At 41.5% G+C, this 16,985-nt stretch overlaps 1 protein-coding gene across 1 annotated transcript in view; it reads right to left on the reverse strand.

Annotated features, from left to right (window-relative positions):
* Window positions 1-16,985, reverse strand: part of fs(1)M3 (female sterile (1) M3) — a 233,366-nt gene that overhangs the window by 139,132 nt on the left and 77,249 nt on the right. The window contains exons 18-22 of the mRNA XM_076192535.1: window positions 10,747-10,904; window positions 10,528-10,655; window positions 10,218-10,314; window positions 1,355-1,477; window positions 712-817 (exon numbers count right to left, since the gene is read on the reverse strand). Of these exons, the coding sequence (XP_076048650.1) occupies window positions 712-817; window positions 1,355-1,477; window positions 10,218-10,314; window positions 10,528-10,655; window positions 10,747-10,904 (612 nt within the window). The remainder of the gene's footprint in view (window positions 1-711; window positions 818-1,354; window positions 1,478-10,217; window positions 10,315-10,527; window positions 10,656-10,746; window positions 10,905-16,985) is intronic.

A 16,985-nucleotide genomic window follows, 5' to 3' on the forward strand; every position in this document is an offset into this window, starting at 1 on the left:
GTGGGGTAGTATGTGTGAGTAAATTTTGACGCAGCCCGAAGGGATTTCTCCCCGTCCTCGCCTTATATGCAAAGGGGGACGGAGAGGGGGGGTCGCCGATTAAATGAAGCGGCCTCGCTGTGGATGTACTGTGTCTTGCGACACTGCTTCTGACCCAGGGCGGTGGGCAGGGTGCAGGGATGACCAGTCATCCAGGAGGTGCTCAGATGAGAGGAAGGGTGGGAGGGGTGTGGAGTGTATTTAGGGATGAAATGGGTGGGAGTGTTTTTATGCCTTTCCCTTTTTGGCTACCTCCCTTGGAAGGGGGAAAAAGCCTTGGTATATGTATGTATGTATGTAAGATCTGTAACCACCATGCTAACTCTAAATTTCCTTTCCTTTTCAATTTTGTTTCACTACATAATTACTGCCTTGAGTTTCACCAAGTGGAAATTCCTTTGCCTCACAGTGGTTGGCAATGGTCTTCAGGCCCTCCTACAGATCTCTAAGAGAAGAAACTTTGGACTACAGTCTATACTGTACAAGTGTGGAACTATTTCTAAGTCACAGGCTGAGTGTGAAAAAGTGTAAGAAATACAGTAAATTATTTAAGAGATCCTGGACCCAATCTGGAGACAGTGTCAGTCCCTCAAGTTGCACCTCCTGATAGGGGAGAGTGCACAATTGTTATTTTTGTTCCACTTCTTTTACCTGTGTGCTTTCAATCCGTACCTGTGTGTTTTTGATCTCCATCCAAAAGCATAAAATCATCTGGGTGAATTCCATTTATGCTGGAAAGGTTCATTTCCACATTCACTAGCAGGCCATCAAAGAAATTCTGCAAGTTGAAGCTCAAGATTAGTGCACTCAAAGTTATTCTAATTATGCATTCAGTCTTCTATCTAAATAACAAAAAAGGCTTCTTCACCTTTATATGGTAAGTAACCAACAATGCATGCCATCCTTCACCTATCCTACACCCACCAATCACCCATCTGTTTTCCATTTCATCTTGGCTCCTTGTGGTTGAAGCACCCCCTCTCCACCTACTACACGAGTCGGAAGTTATGTAGCTTGGAAATACCTCCATAGCAGGACCCAGCAACTGATGCTCATTTACCCCCACCACTTCATTACATTGCAACCCTTCCTCATCCAGTCAAGTAATTAAAGAAAAGGAGAAATACCTTTGGAGGGAGGGAGTGAGTGAGTGTGTGTGTGTGTGTGTGTGTGTTGGGGGGGGGGGAGAATAAACCCCAGATAGCAAACTTCTGTGTACCATACTTGTCCTTGGCTGAATTAGTTCATTATATGAAACTTATTGTACAATGTTCCCTAATACTTTCAATACAAGACACTAATGGTTCCTACTTACCATTTCAGTGAAGATTATTTGGTTGGCACCAATAGTCATGACATCCTTTGATATTTCAGACACATCTACTTGGTCCATCAACACGCCACTGTGCATTGAAATGTTGCCCACAGTCACATTGCTCTAAAAAAAAAAAAAAATTATATATATATATATATATATATATTACACACGTGTATATGTATACATATATGTATACATATATATATATATACACACCACGGGACACCACGGGACACCACGGGACACCACGGGACACCACGGGACACCACGGGACACCACGGGACACCACGGGACACCACGGGACACCACGGGACACCATGAGCATAGCTCCCCTTCCCGTAAAATACAACTAGGTAAATACACACATGAATACATATGATACATACACAAGATTGGAAAAATACAAATATTGTACCAATATATAAAGGAGGGGACAAGGAACTTCCAACTAACTATGGACCAGTCTCCCTTACAAGCACAAATATTAAACAACCTCACCAACCAGTCCATCACTGTACCTCCCTTTTTTAGACATTACCCACAACACCCATGCAATCCAGGTGCCTTACCTGATCATCATTTTATCTGCTTTCACTTCATCTTTTATTTCTCCATTTTCCTTGCTCACTGTCATTTTCCAAGTGTTTCCCACTGCAACTACCTTTCCCTCCCTACCCTCCTTCACATTTAGCAACTCCCTAAAATAATTTGCCCATCTTCCTCTTACTGCCTTCTCTTCCATTATCATCTCTCCATCTGCACCTTTTACCTTTCCTTCTCCAGTTGATTCACCTCCCCTTCTCTTAATTTCCATCCAAAAAACCTATTACTTTAAAAAAAATTGTCATACTCTTACCCAATTTCACATCTGCTCTCCTCTCTGCCTCCTTTCTCTTGTACTCTACTTCTCTTTTCTTTGTACCTTATAGGATTCTCTCGTCCTATTTTGCAATCAATCTGAATGCTCACTTTCTCTTCTACAACTTTCTTTACTTACTCATCCCACTACTCATTACCCTTCCATTTCCTTCCGTCCTCCTTGTTCCACACACCAACGTTGCACACCTTGCGACTCCCTCCTTGAACCATCCCCACTGTCATTTTCCAAGTTTCCCACTGCAACTACCTTTCCCTCCCTACCCTCCTTCACATTTAGCAACTCCCTAAAATAATTTGCCCATCTTCCTCTTACTGCCTTCTCTTCCATTATCATCTCTCCATCTGCACCTTTTACCTTTCCTTCTCCAGTTGATTCACCTCCCCTTCTCTTAATTTCCATCCAAAAAACCTATTACTTTAAAAAAAATTGTCATACTCTTACCCAATTTCACATCTGCTCTCCTCTCTGCCTCCTTTCTCTTGTACTTTACTTCTCTTTTCTTTGTACCTTATAGGATTCTCTCGTCCTATTTTGCAATCAATCTGAATGCTCACTTTCTCTTCTACAACTTTCTTTACTTACTCATCCCACTACTCATTACCCTTCCATTTCCTTCCGTCCTCCTTGTTCCACACACCAACGTTGCACACCTTGCGACTCCCTCCTTGAACCATCCCCATTCCTCCATTCATAGTTCTACTCAATCCTTCACTCCCTTCCACTCCTCTCTCACCTTCTTGTACTCCCTTTATTTTTCTCATTTAAGGGGGTACGCGACACCTGGAGGTCATTTTCTAAAATATTTAGAGTAAAGAGCTGAAACTTCTCAGGTAAATAGGTATCCATATTGCTTACATTTTAGGTGAAGCAGAATGATGTATGTACACATGTACATATGTACACATGTACACATGTACGTATACCAGTAGCAACATTTAAAAGTGCACAGCACCATAATACGTGGACCAATTTGTTTTATATTTTGGCTATGATTAGTCAGTAGGCACACCTAGAGCCGGTCATTGAGTAATTGAACAATTTTCTTTATACTTTTGCATGCAGGCATTTCAATTTTAATGGCTGGCAAAAATCGTGAAAAATACAATTTTTTTGCTCGTTTCCATTATTCCTCCGAACTCTTTCATCCTATTCAAAATATTCGAACGATCGGCCCTAGCACTTACTAAAAGTAATATTCCCTGTAAGTTTCATTTAAATCTAATGTATATTAGATTTTTTATGATTAAAAAAAAGTAGAAAAATATCGAACGGAGATATGGCAACTTGAAATATGAATATATCTGTAACTTGCTTATAGTTTCACCAATTTGACTGATTTTTTCATGTCTTAATTCTTATTATATAATAAGTACAGTAAAAATTATCAACATATTTTAATTATAAGTACTTTAAATACTGAAAAACTAAAGTATAAGTGTGTCACAGTAGTGACGACGCACAGACGACAACATCATATAATTTGCTTTTTTGCACCTTTGGCGGTTTCTTCATATGAAACCTCTCTGCTGGGGGTCTTCAGGGTATCTAAATCATTGGAAAGAGGTTTATTTTCCAGTAGTGGGCGCCTTCTCTTTCCTCATCAGATTCCCTTCGCCAATCTATGTTGGTAGGGCACCCCCTCCAGCATCATATGATGTCCCTTCTTCTTTCTTCTTCCTGTATAGCCTTGATCTTTTTCCTCTTGCTTTCTTCTTTGGATTTAATCTTCCTCTTTGAATTGTTTAGTCTAATGTTGTCCTTTACCTCTGTCACCGTCACAGAGGTGCAGGTGAGGGCGGTGGTGGAGTGAGAGGTGGTGAGATCTTTAGTCGTCTTTGACTGCTTGCCATCTGTAACTGCTGTTTTTTGTCATTGTGATGTTCTTTTGTTCTTTTTGCTACCCATGATGACTGTACTAAAGAGTAATATGTACTAGCTAAAGTAATAGATTGCAATGAGAGCTCATGAGACATGCGTACTTCCCTTTTCAGAGTTAGCCGGTAACTAACGCTTAGTTTCGCACAAAGTTGGCGAAATATTCTCCCTCCACCTTCCTCCCTTCCCCTCCACAATCGTATTGGCCGTTGATACACTGGGCGAGTGTAAATTCAATCAAATTTCAACGTTATTCGCTGCGCCTGAAGGTCCTAAGTGGCACGCCTCCTTCTAGTGTGGGTTGTGCCTTTAAATCTGTCCCTTTAATCCTCACCCAGGACCTTTAAATTGCGCGCGGCTGGAAAATTATTTGTCGGGATTTATTTCTAAGTGGTATACGAACATTTTGAACACAGTTTTGAAAAATGCCATATCTTGACCAAATTCACCCCCCCAGGTGTCGCGTACCCCCTTAAGCAGTTTACTCCAAGCACCTCCCTACCTTCTGTCCTTTTCCTCTCTCAAAATATCCTCCACTCTCAACTTACCTTCCACCAAAAAATTCTGAAATTCCCTCACTCCCTTAGAATATGTACATCCAAAACTCTCCCTACTCTTCTCATGTTTACCACTATGTAGTCCATTAATGCCCTATCTACCACCCTTCCATCTACCCTCTCCCATGTGTGCTTATGCTTGACTTTCTTCCTAAATGCTTCTAATTGCTATCATTAGCTCTCTTTCTAGACACATGACCAACTCTCCCCTACAATTTTTTCCTGGAACTCTACACTTCCCAACCACTGTCTACTGGTTCATTTCCTACCTTAGCATTAAGATCCCCCAATACCACCACATTAACATTTCTCCCTAAACCCTCTACAGACTCATTTAAATATAATAAGCCTCCCTTTCCTCTACACTCTTCTCACTACCAGGCCCATATGCACTTACAAAAACTTGCATCTTCCTTCCCAGTTTCACCTTCATCCACAATAACCTTGAAACTTCTTTCCACTCCACCACACACACACCTATCTCTTCATTAATACAGCTACCATTTCTTTCCCTCGTCCTCTATTCACTCCTGACACCCTTCAAATTATGCTCCCAAACTCAAGCTAGCCCCTCCCTTTCAACTTTGTTTCACTCTATGCCAACACATCCAGCTTTCTCACATACTGCCTATCTCTTCCCCTTTACTTTCAGCTGTACCACATCCACACATTAAAACACCCAAACCTTAGGGTTCTGGTTGGATATCTCACAGACTCTTATGCCTTTGCTTTTTTTTAGGAATGTCCCATTTGGGGACACAGTAGGATGCCAGGATGGTGACCAGTTTGGTTGCTGCCCTTTGTGTTGTCACCATCTTTCTTATATCATTCACTCTGACTGGGTACTATACTACAGACTCATTCCAGTCTTGGACATATCAGGTTTCAACAATTTTTCATCATTCCTTCATCCACATAGTGGAACATCACTTTAATCTTCCGCAGTAGTCCACATGCATGTACAATGTATATCAACCTTTTGAATGCCCATAGCCTTGTGATGTTTTCAAGGTTCATTAAAGATTAGTTGTGGCACTTCTCTCCCTATGAGATTTCAATATTGTTGTTGTTTCAGATAACTAGATAGCCCCACCCTCGACTTCAACTCCTGCTCAAAAATGCAAATTATTTTCTAAAGTGGGCTATATTGCTATCTTCAACAAATCTCATCTTATTTTATTATGTCTAACCCTGAAACCTATTGATCTTAATATTTACCTACTAAAACTATTTTCATAGTCAATGAAGGTGCTGATTCTAGTAATTTCAAGTGGAATGCATCTTCATTGTGGCCAACAAAAGATAGTGAAGACCTCGTTTTCCTCAAAATCTATTACTTGAAATACTCTGTATACCCTAAGTCCTCTTCCCTTTATAAGGGGGTAGCAAGGATGCATCCACTGTTTGCCTAACACCCATTTGTTTTCCTTTTTATCTTTGTTCCTTGTGGATGAAGGGCCATCCCTGCCTATTACCTGGGTCAGAAGCAATGCAGCAAGACAGCACCTCCATATCAGAACTCAACAGCTGAAGCTGGTTTATCCCCACCACTTCATTACATGACGACCCTCCCTCCCTCATTCACTCATAAGTAACAAGACATGGTGAAATCCCTTTGGGTCACATCAATTTATCATCCACTCAACCATTTTTCATCCACACCTATCTCATGCCAACTACCTTCCCTGTTCAACAATTCCCCATTTATACAAGTCTTTATTTCACCCATCCACCACCTACTGTCTTTCCCTCAAGGTCACCAACTCTGCCTTCTGTCATTCTTCACTCACTTTACATACATACAGTGGCCGCGAAAAGTTTGGGCGCAAAATTATAGGCGCCCAAACTCAAAACATGCGAAAAATACAACTTTCCACCCAAACTTTTCGCTATTTTTCAATGCTAGCGTTTGTACCCGTATTTAGCCGAGACAATACGCACTACTTGGCAACTCTGTTTAGGCGCACTCGATGTCACGTGGAGTCAGTTTCTAAACATCTCTCACGGGGAGTAGTCTTTTTTTTGCGGTGGTCTCTGTTTTTGTGCCTTGATATCTCCGTAATGGGAAGTGGTAAAGAGCTGGAAAGAGACACAGTTGTTACAATCATAACCCTCTATAAGGAGGGTTATAAGTGTAAAGATATTGCTACTCGTGTGGGAATTGGAGTGCGTCAAGTGCAAAAGTGGACCAAGAAATTTCGAGACGAAGGAAGTGACATCATTCGTACTCCAAAGCATTGCTCTGGTCGGCCAAGGAAGATATCAAATCGTACTTCTACGGTTATTAGGAGGCAGTTAGATAAAGATCCAACGCTCACAGCTCGAAAACTGAAAGAAAATAACCCTGCACTGCTGCATGATATGTCTGTAAGATGTATTTCTGATCATTTAGCCAAAGATTTACAATACCGTAGTTGCTGTGCTAAAGTTCTTCCCCTCCTAAGTGCAAAAAACATACGTGATCGCATAGCATTTTGCAAGAAATATAAGGACTGGTCCTTAGAAGACTGGGAACGAGTATTGTGGAGTGATGAGTCAACGTTTGTGGTGTCGTCGGGCTGCAGGTCGAAGCGTGTGAGGCGCCCCAGGGGGTCTGACCCTAATGACCCTCGCTATACAGCTAAAGTGGTGAAACATGCTGCAAGTGTTATGGTGTGGGGATGCTTTGCATTTGGTGGAGTTGGCAATTTAGTGTTTCTTGCACAAAATGAGTGTGTAAATCAGCACACTTATTTCGAGTTATTGTGTGATAACCTGCCTGAAAGTTTTGAAAAGTGGAATGCTAGTTGGTTTATGCAGGACGGAGCTCCTGCTCACACAGCTCGGTCTGTTACCCAATGGTTAGAAGACTGTGGTGTCGATTACTTCAAAAAATGGCCTGGAAATTCTCCAGACCTAAATCCCATCGAGCACATAAGGCATATAATTAAAAAACAGCTTCAAGATCGTGACGTCTACACTGTAGCTAAGCTAAAAACAGAAATACAGGATATTTGGGATAATATTCCTCAACACGTACAAAACCTGGCAAGATGCATCCCGGCACGTTTGGAGAAGGTCATAAAGCTTAAAGGAAAATCGCTTGGTAAATAAGGTATGTAATAAGCCATTTATAGGTCTTTAAATGATTATTTAAATGTCAAGTGTTTACATTTGTGTCTCGTTAATTACGTGCACAAACTTTTCGCGGCCACTGTACATATACCAAGGCTTTTTGCCCCCTTACAAGTGAGGTAGCCAAAAAGAAAAAGGCATAAAATCATTCCCACCCATTCCATCCCTGAATACACTCCACTCCCCTCCACCCTCCCTCTTATCTTAGCACCTCCCGGATGACAGGTCATCCCTGCACCTTGTCCACTGCCCTGGGTCAGAAGCAGTGTCGCAAGACACAGCACATCCACAGCAAGGCTGCTTCATTAAATTGGCGACTCCCCCTCTCCGTCCCCCCATGCATAAAAGGAGAAGAAGGGGAGAAATCCCTTCGGGCTGCGTCAAATTTTGCTCACACATACCTCACCCCCCATCCCCCCGCCCATTCCACCTCATGCATCACATCATCATCCATATACAACCATTCTCCATTCACCCCTGTCTTCTGTCCTCTCCCGTCCTTCCTCAACAGACATTCCCCTCTTCCCCAAAGCCCCCTTCACCCCATCCATCCACCTCATCCTAGGATGCCCCCTCATGTTCACTCCCTCCACATCTGCCTTCCATACCTCTTTTACTAGTCTTTCTTCACTCATTCTTTCCATGTGTCCAAACCATCCTAATACTCTTTCATCAACTCTATCTCCCAACTCCCTTTCCATCCCCGTTCTCCTCCTCATCTCCTCATTTCTCACTATCTAGACACCATCTCAAACACATTCAATCTCCTCCTCTCTTCTTCTCTTATGTTCCATGTTTCTGCCCCATACAGTGCTGTTGGCACAATCACTCCTTCATACAGTCTCCTCTTAACATTTCCAAATGTCTATTCCTCATTACACTCTTTAATCCACCAAGGCATTTACTCGCTTCTCTCAATCTACATTCTACCTCCACCTTCACTCCACCTTTTCCTGCCACATTTGCACCCAAGTATCTAAAACTATCCACTTCCTCCAGTCGCTCTCCCTTAATGCTCACTTCCAGATTACTGCCACTTTCACCCCTTGTACATCTCATCACCTTACTTTTACCCACATTTATCTTTAGCTTTCTTCTATCACATACTCTCCCAAACTCTGTCACCAACTTCCTCAATCCCTCCTCTGATCCTGCCACAAGCGCAGTGTCGTCAGCAAACAACAGCTGGCGCACCTCCCACTTTTCTCCATTTTCTTTAACCATCTCCAATCCCTGACCCACTATCCTTGCATTTACCTCTCGCACTACCCCATCCATGTATAAGTTGAACAGCCAGGACGACAAAGCATCCTTGACGAAGTCCCACCTTCACCTCGAACCACTCACTCTCTCCATTTCTAATCCTGACAAGCTCTACTACTCTCAAAAACTTTTGACAGCTCCAAGAAGCTTTCCTCCTATCCCATATATCTGCATAACTTCCCACAGTGCCTTTCTGTTTACCCTATCGTGAGCCTTTTCCAGATCCATAAAAGCCCAAAAAACATCCTTCCCCTTTCCTACAGCTTTCTCACATATTTGTCTTACCACAAAGATCTGATCTACACAACCTCTACCCGTCCTAAAACCACACTGTTCCTCACCAATTACTCCCTCTGTTCCTCTCCTAATCCTCTCAGTCAAGATCCTCCCATAAGCCTTCCCAACTACACACAAGCTAATCCCTCAAACTACTACATTCACACTTGTCCCCTTTTCCCTTGTAAAGTGGAACTATACAGGCACTCCAGTCCTCCAGCACTCTACCCTCTCTCCAGCAAGCATTAAATAACCTCACCAACCAGTCCACCATTACTGTACCTCCTTTTTTCAAACATTCTGCATGGCATCCATCCAACCCAGGTGCCTTACCTGCTTTCATCATAACTGCCTTCACTTCATCCTTCCTTATTTCTCCTCCATTTTCCTCACTCATCATGGTCATTTTCTTATCATTTCCCACTGCAACTATCTTTCCCTTCCTATCCTCCTTCACATTTAGCAACTCCCTAAAATATTCTGCCCATCTTCCCCTTACTGCCTTCTCTTCCATTATCATCTCTCCATCTGCACCTTTTACCTTTTCTTCTGTACTTGATTCGCCTCCTCTTCCTCTTAATTTATTTCCAAAACACTCGCTTTACACATGCCCAAAACTTCCCTGTATTCTTTGACCAACCCTATCTTCCACTCCCTTTCAATCCCCACTTACACTACGCCTCTTATTTTGCACTATCCATCCTTGTAATCCCACAAAATACTTCTTGAACACTTCATCTTAAACCTCTAAATTCTTCCTTTCTGCCTTCCTTACATTCCAAGTCTGCCCTATACAGTGTTAGGGAATCCAAAGAATAATATCCTTTGCCGAATGAATTGTTAGGGTCTCGCTTTTGAATTACATCAATACCGTGGAAATGTACCCTCAACTTGCCTGAAAGTGGTAATATCCTGTTATGTTCTGATGCTCTTCTACTTGGAGATAATCTGACGGCAACTTGTCATTTAGTGTTCCCACTGAAACATTGTTCCTGGAACATCAACATGGATGAGAATCTAACCAAGTACAGCATTCTCACAAACAAGGTTTTGTAGCTAGCCTAATAATGCGTGTATGGAGAATTCCTACATTCTGTTCTATTTTGTAAGCTATAATTTTGCTTCAAACTACTGACATGTAACTACAGAAAAGAATACCAATGTTTGTCCCCACCCACTTTTTTAACAAATTTTTTAAAACTCACCTGAATACTACTGAAGTTAGATTGATAAAGTGATTGATTGTCTGAGGAATTGTTTTTGACCAGAACATCTCAGGAAGACTAGTCAAGTTTACACCATCCACAAGTAGTGCCGACAAATTATTGGTTATCTGAAATTATCATTAACATTACAAATATAAACATACAAATCAAAGTATATGTATGCCACCATAAGTACAAACAAAAATCACACTGGCTCACATTTAAACTGTCTGCAATGAGGGTGGAATCCTCTATTAAAAGGGTGGTTATGTTCCTGAAGATATTGAAGTTGCTTGGGTCCACATCACCTATGGTAGCATTAGCTTCCATAGTGAAGTTCTTGTAGACTGTTACTGGCCCTCTGAACTCAATACGGCCTCAAAAAAAATTGAATTTATTTTTTTATTTTTTACGATAAATTAATCATGTATAGTTAATTACCAGGTTTTGTTGCCTTCCCTCTAGACTAGAGAAAACTGAACAATTTATACCTGTTCATTATATGAAGAATTTGCATTAAAATGTGAACATGTACAGTATATTTCTGACTAGGTTTGAATATCCACAATGAAGATACGTATGTACACACATTTTAGTAACTTTCTAGTGCAATTATAGTACAATTACTTGATCAGGAAAGGGGAAGGATGTTTTTTGGGTTTTTATGGATCTGGAAAAGGCTTACGACAGGGTAGACAGGAAGGCATTGTGGGAGGTTTTGCGGATATACATGATAGGAGGAAAGCTTCTAGCTGTCAAGAGTTTTTACAAGAGTAGTAAAGCATGTGTCAGGATTAGAAATGGAGAGAGTGAATGGTTTGAGGTAAAGGTGGGACTTCGTCAGGATTGTGTTATGTCTCCCTGGCTGTTCAACTTATACATGGATGGGGTAGTGCGAGAGCTAAATGCAAGGGTGGTGGGTCAGGGATTGGAGATGGTTAAAGAAAATGGAGAAAAGTGGGAGATAAGCCAGCTGTTGTTTGCGGACAATACTGCGCTTGTGGCAGGATCAGAGGAGGGATTGAGGAAGTTGGTGACAGTTTGGGAGAGTGTGTGAAAGAAGAAAGCTGAAGATAAATGTGGGTAAAAGCAACGTGATGAGATGTACAATGGGTGAAAGTGGCAGCAGACTGGAAGTGAGCATTAACCCCTTCCATACGGTGACACCTACGTAGGCGTCATGAGGAGCAAGTGGGTACGCGAGTGTGCCGATGTTGGCGTCTTGATTATATTTATTTTAGTTGTACCTGCATGACCCCCATACTCTGTAAACTGGCTTCATCATATTTTCTATGGTTATCAAAATTCACGGGTGAAAGAGAGAACAAGCAATACAGCGGTGACTATTTTTTATAATGTATTATCATGCAACATCGCACGTCTGGCAGCTAATGCTACCCGCGAGATTTTGGCCCAGAGTGAAGGGGTTAAGGGAGAGCAACTGGAGGAAGTGGATAGTTTCAGATACTTGGGTGCAAATGTGTCAGGAAAAGGTGGAGTGAAGGTGGAGGTAGAATGTAGATTGAGAGAAGCGTGTAAATGCCTTGGTAGATTAAAAAGTGTAACGAGGAATAGACATTTGGGAATGGATGCTAAGAGGAGACTGTATGAAGGAGCGATTGTGCCAACAGCACTGTATGGGGTAGAAACATGGAACATAAGAGGAAGTGAGAAGGAGTTTGAACGTGTTTGAGATGAGGTGTCTGAGAAGTATGATAGGGGTTACTAGGCTGGAGAGAGCGAGAAATGAGGAGGTGAGGAGGAGAACAGGGGTGGAGAGCGAGTTGGGAGATAGGGTTGATGAAAGAGTATTAAGATGGTTTGGACACATGGAAAGAATGAGTGAAGAAAGACTAGTTAAAAAGGTATGGAAGGCAGATGTGGAGGGAGTGAACATGAGGGGGTGTCATAGGATGAGATGGATGGATGGGGTGAAGGGGGCTTTGGGGAAGAAGGGAATGTCTGTTGAGGAAGGATAGGAAGGATGGGAGAGGACAGAAGACAAGGGTGAATGGAGAATGGTTGTATATGGATGATGACGTGATGCACGAGTTGGAATGGGTGGGGGGGTAAGGTAGTATGTGAGAAACATTTGACGCAGCCCGAAGGGATTTCTCCCCGTCCTCTCATTTTATGCAATGGAGGGACGGAGAGGGGAGGGTCGCTGATTTAATGAAGCTACCTTGTTGTGGATGTGCTGTGCCTTGTGACACTGCTTCTGACCCAGGTCAGTGGACAGGGTGCAGGGATGTCCCATCATCCAGGAGGTGCTAAGATAAGAGGAAGGGTGGAGGGGAGTGGAGTGTATTTAGGGATGGAATGGGTGGGAATGATTTTATGCCTTTTCCTTTTTGGCTACCTCCCTTGTAAGGGGGAAAAAGCCTTGGTATATGTATGTATGTACTTGATCAGAGTTAATGACTGTACACCCACAGTCCCACAATAGTAAACAACATTCATTGGTCACCTCCAGTTCTCTAAAGAAAGTGTTTAACAAGTGTGGGTCCATACCTGTCACCAAATGGTTCAAGGGAAGGGAATCAATTACCAATCCTGATACTACAAGTACCAACCCCTTGGGACAACACTTCCCGAGAGAGGCAAAGGTGTTTATAGCATTGAAGTCATGCTGTAGGAAGACTATTCTAATCTCAGTCCTGTAAGACATCTACAGGTTCCAATCCCTAGTCCCAGCTGTTCAAATATACTATGATTTATAATAGTCACTGGGGCTTGCCAAGGGACAGTGGAGCATTTTAGATTCACATGGCAGAGTAAAAATATTACCTGGATTTTCACAATAACACCTTTATTATTGTCACACTGCATTCTACTTATGCAAGCTAATAGTTGGTACTGTTATGGTAACATGATTGAATTTTGAGTCTGATCATGCTATTTTGCCTTCTGTCTTTACAGTGTAAACAAAGCCACTCAACTAGCACCATGCACCAAGGAAGAACAAAGAGCAGTGACCCGATTCCTATGGTTGGAGGGTGTGTCAGGGGGCTGAAATTCAGAGTCTTTTAGCACAATACGGAAACAGTGAACTACCATGTTAGTGTGAACGAGTCGATCAAGAAGTTTAAAAGTGGCTGTACAAGCGTGACACACAAAGAGGGAGAAGGACACCTGTCAACCTCCATTACTGATGAGAATATTCAGCAAGCTTGAGAGATGGTAATGGCAAACCGGCGAGTTATCATCGATGAGGTAGCTTGTTCTCTGTGGATTATTCCGTTTTGCCAATCTAATCATCCATGATGAGCTCTGCTTCCATAAAGGGTGTGAGATGGGTGCTAAGGGAGCTTACTGCAGAGCATAAGCACAAGTCTTGTGTTTTGCCACACTTACCTGCCCACTTTTAAACTTCTTGATCCACTCACAAACAGTTCTATGTGGTAGTGCATTGTCCCCGTATTGTGCTAAAAACCTCTGATGAATTTCAGACTAACAAACCTTGTGACCAAAGAAATAGGGTCATTGATGTTTATTCTTCTTTGGTGCATACTGCAAGTGGAGCAGCCATGTTTATATTGTAAGGAAAGCAAAATGCATGATCAGGATCAAATTTCAATCAGGTGACCACAACAGTACCAACAATAACCATACTTGCGCAGAACGCAGTGTGACAAAAATATGTTATAGTGAATGTGCAGATAATTTTAGACACTCAAGTGTTATGATAGTGTTAGTCAGAACAGGATCGAAAATAAAATTTAGCTTTGTATATGGTTTCAGATTGAACTATGCCATTGTTTTGGCAGTTCCACAAGTTGACATCAATAAAATAAACCATTTGACATCCTTTAAGTATGGAAGATCAATTTTTTCAAACTACCTTACAATTTTCACATCCCCAACCAAGATATTTTCAATGTCAATTCTACTCACTTTCAACTGATCTGAGTACTGATCATGTCACTACTTTTTAATGAAGGCAGACTCAATACACCCGACCCCAATACTTGTACAGCTACACAGAAAACTATCATTAGTAGGGGTGTCGAAACATTCGCTAATGAACATAACCTTATGATACCGAAGGGTTGGTATTTCTGGGGTTCGAATTGTTCGAATTCCTTCGGAATGAATATGAATCGAATAATAGTTCCGGAGTTCATATGGATTCACTATGACATGATAATCTTATTTCCGATGGAGACTTCAACTTGTCTCATATAGTTTCGTTGTTTTGTGTCAAAATGATTAGCGTGATTTACTAACGATAGTTTTCTGTGCAGCTGTACATTCTACATTTATTCATGCTTTTTCATAGATGGGACAGTTCCATATTACCAGGGTTGCACCCAATACTAGCAGGATCTTTTACAATATTGGTTCCTTACATATAGCAGGTTGTTTTCTGTGGCCTGTGTCCTATTTTATGCCACCCTGTGCTAATCTCATGCTTGTACATTCTACATTTACTAATAGCTGGGACAGTTCCATATTACCAGGGTTGCACCCAATACTAGCAGGATATTGTACAGTATTGGTTCCTTACATACAGCAGGTTGTTTTCTGTGGCCCGTCTTATTTTCTACTACCCTGTGCTAATCTCGTGCTTTTTACTTTCCCTCAGTCCTTATTTGCCTCCCAATATGCATTTCTGCTCTTGCAATACCATTTCTTGCCATGATTTTCATGTATTTCTCGTTGCTTACTCTAAGAATTTTCCATTCAGATTGCTTCCAAGCATTTAAATTAAATTAACAGATTTCCACATTTCCAGCATCACATCTGATTTTAGCAGGCTCTTTTGCAGCCCTGGTTCCTCCCCATGTTCAGTGACAGTTTGCTTCCTGGCACTTATGTCCCAGTCCATCACCCTGCACTCATCTCCCCTACTTTTTGCCTTGCCTTACTTTTCATCTGCCCACCAATGCAAGTACTTTCATTCACACTATGCTATTTATCAGATTTTCTTGAGCATCTTTCATTTTGTCTACAATTTTAGTGGTTAGGTAATGAAATGGCTTTAGGTGGCTTCCAGCAATACTTGTGTATGACATGGGCTTAGGGGGCTTCATCTGCAAGCATGATAGCATAAATTGTTTTTCCTTCCATCATGTCATTAATGACAAGGAGGTTCCCATTAGGGGGAAGCTTATGCAGTGGTCTCTATATCAACTCCAGGATGGTACTGCACCCAGAGGTACCACGTGCAGGTGGTGAGGCAGCAACTGGTTTTACTTCAGCCTGCTTCCACCAACTACAAGATTTTTTTTCTCTTTTTTCAATGGGAGATCAATTACCGTATTTTTCGGACCATAAGGCGCGGGCAAAATCCTTAAAATCGGCCAAAATCGGGTGGTGCGCCTTATGGGCTTCAGTGCAAAAAATTGCCTCGGACAGTGACTTACTATTTCGACACGTTTCGTAGCTAGCCTGCTGACGGCGACAGTGCATAGGCCTAGCAAAAGTTACAACCAAGTTACAACCAAGTTATAACCAAGATGCATGTATCTTGACAAGAAAATTGAAAACTTCAACAGTTTTCGAGTCCATGCCACTGCATTCATTCACGCTATCATGGCTATGACATGATAGCGTCCACAACACAGACAGCCATTTTGCATTGGTCTAGTCTCACTCCACTCAGACTGTAGTCATTTGTTAAATCTTGCGTTTTTAAGTGAATCGAGAATTTTGGGAATAAAACTGCTAATGTTAGTTTTATTCCCCACAATTCCCGTAACGTGTTCATGTTGTTTTTTAGGGATATTGGCATGGCAGACCGTCCATGGAGGTGGTCCGATTTCACTGACCAAAAAGAATACATCATTTATGTAATTTTGCTAAATCCCAACTGATTTTTCTCATTCAATAACGAAAATGTTCAGTTCTGAATGCACTCACATATGGAATATAAGTTTTGATGACATGATGAATAGTTTTTGAGATATCGGATATTATACGTTTTTCATGAAAATAGGCACCTTTCCAAGTTTATGCAAATGAGCGTAGGTTAATTACCACCAATATTGAGAAGTCTGCCAATCGTAGTGCAGATATTCGGGAGCCAATTAAAACAATGGACCCAGCTTGGAATCTCAGGGAAGGCCGCCAATGGTAATGCATATATTCAGGGGCCAACCAAAACAAGAGGCCCAGCCTATGGGGTATTATATCACTGACCAAAAAAAAAATATATAACATTTATTTTTGTAATTTTGCTAAATCCCAACCAATTTTTCTCATTCAACAATGAAAAGTTCAGTTCTGAATGCACTCGCACATGGAATATAAATTTGGTAAATTTTTAGTTTCGACCATGGGTGCAATATAGCAATAGAAAATTAATTACTAATTTTTGTAAATTGTAATGTATCAACGTAATATGCAATAAAAAACAAAAAAGGTCCTAAAACAGATTTCATAAGTAACGAAGTCGTGTCGGACGAATGGTACGCCATGTTCGTTATGATAGATGCCGACTACGAAGAAATGAAAGG

This window comes from Oratosquilla oratoria, chromosome 11 (genome assembly GCF_046742065.1).
Source record: "Oratosquilla oratoria isolate Oo_2021 chromosome 11, ASM4674206v1, whole genome shotgun sequence".
In the NCBI taxonomy this organism is placed as follows: domain Eukaryota; kingdom Metazoa; phylum Arthropoda; class Malacostraca; order Stomatopoda; family Squillidae; genus Oratosquilla; species Oratosquilla oratoria.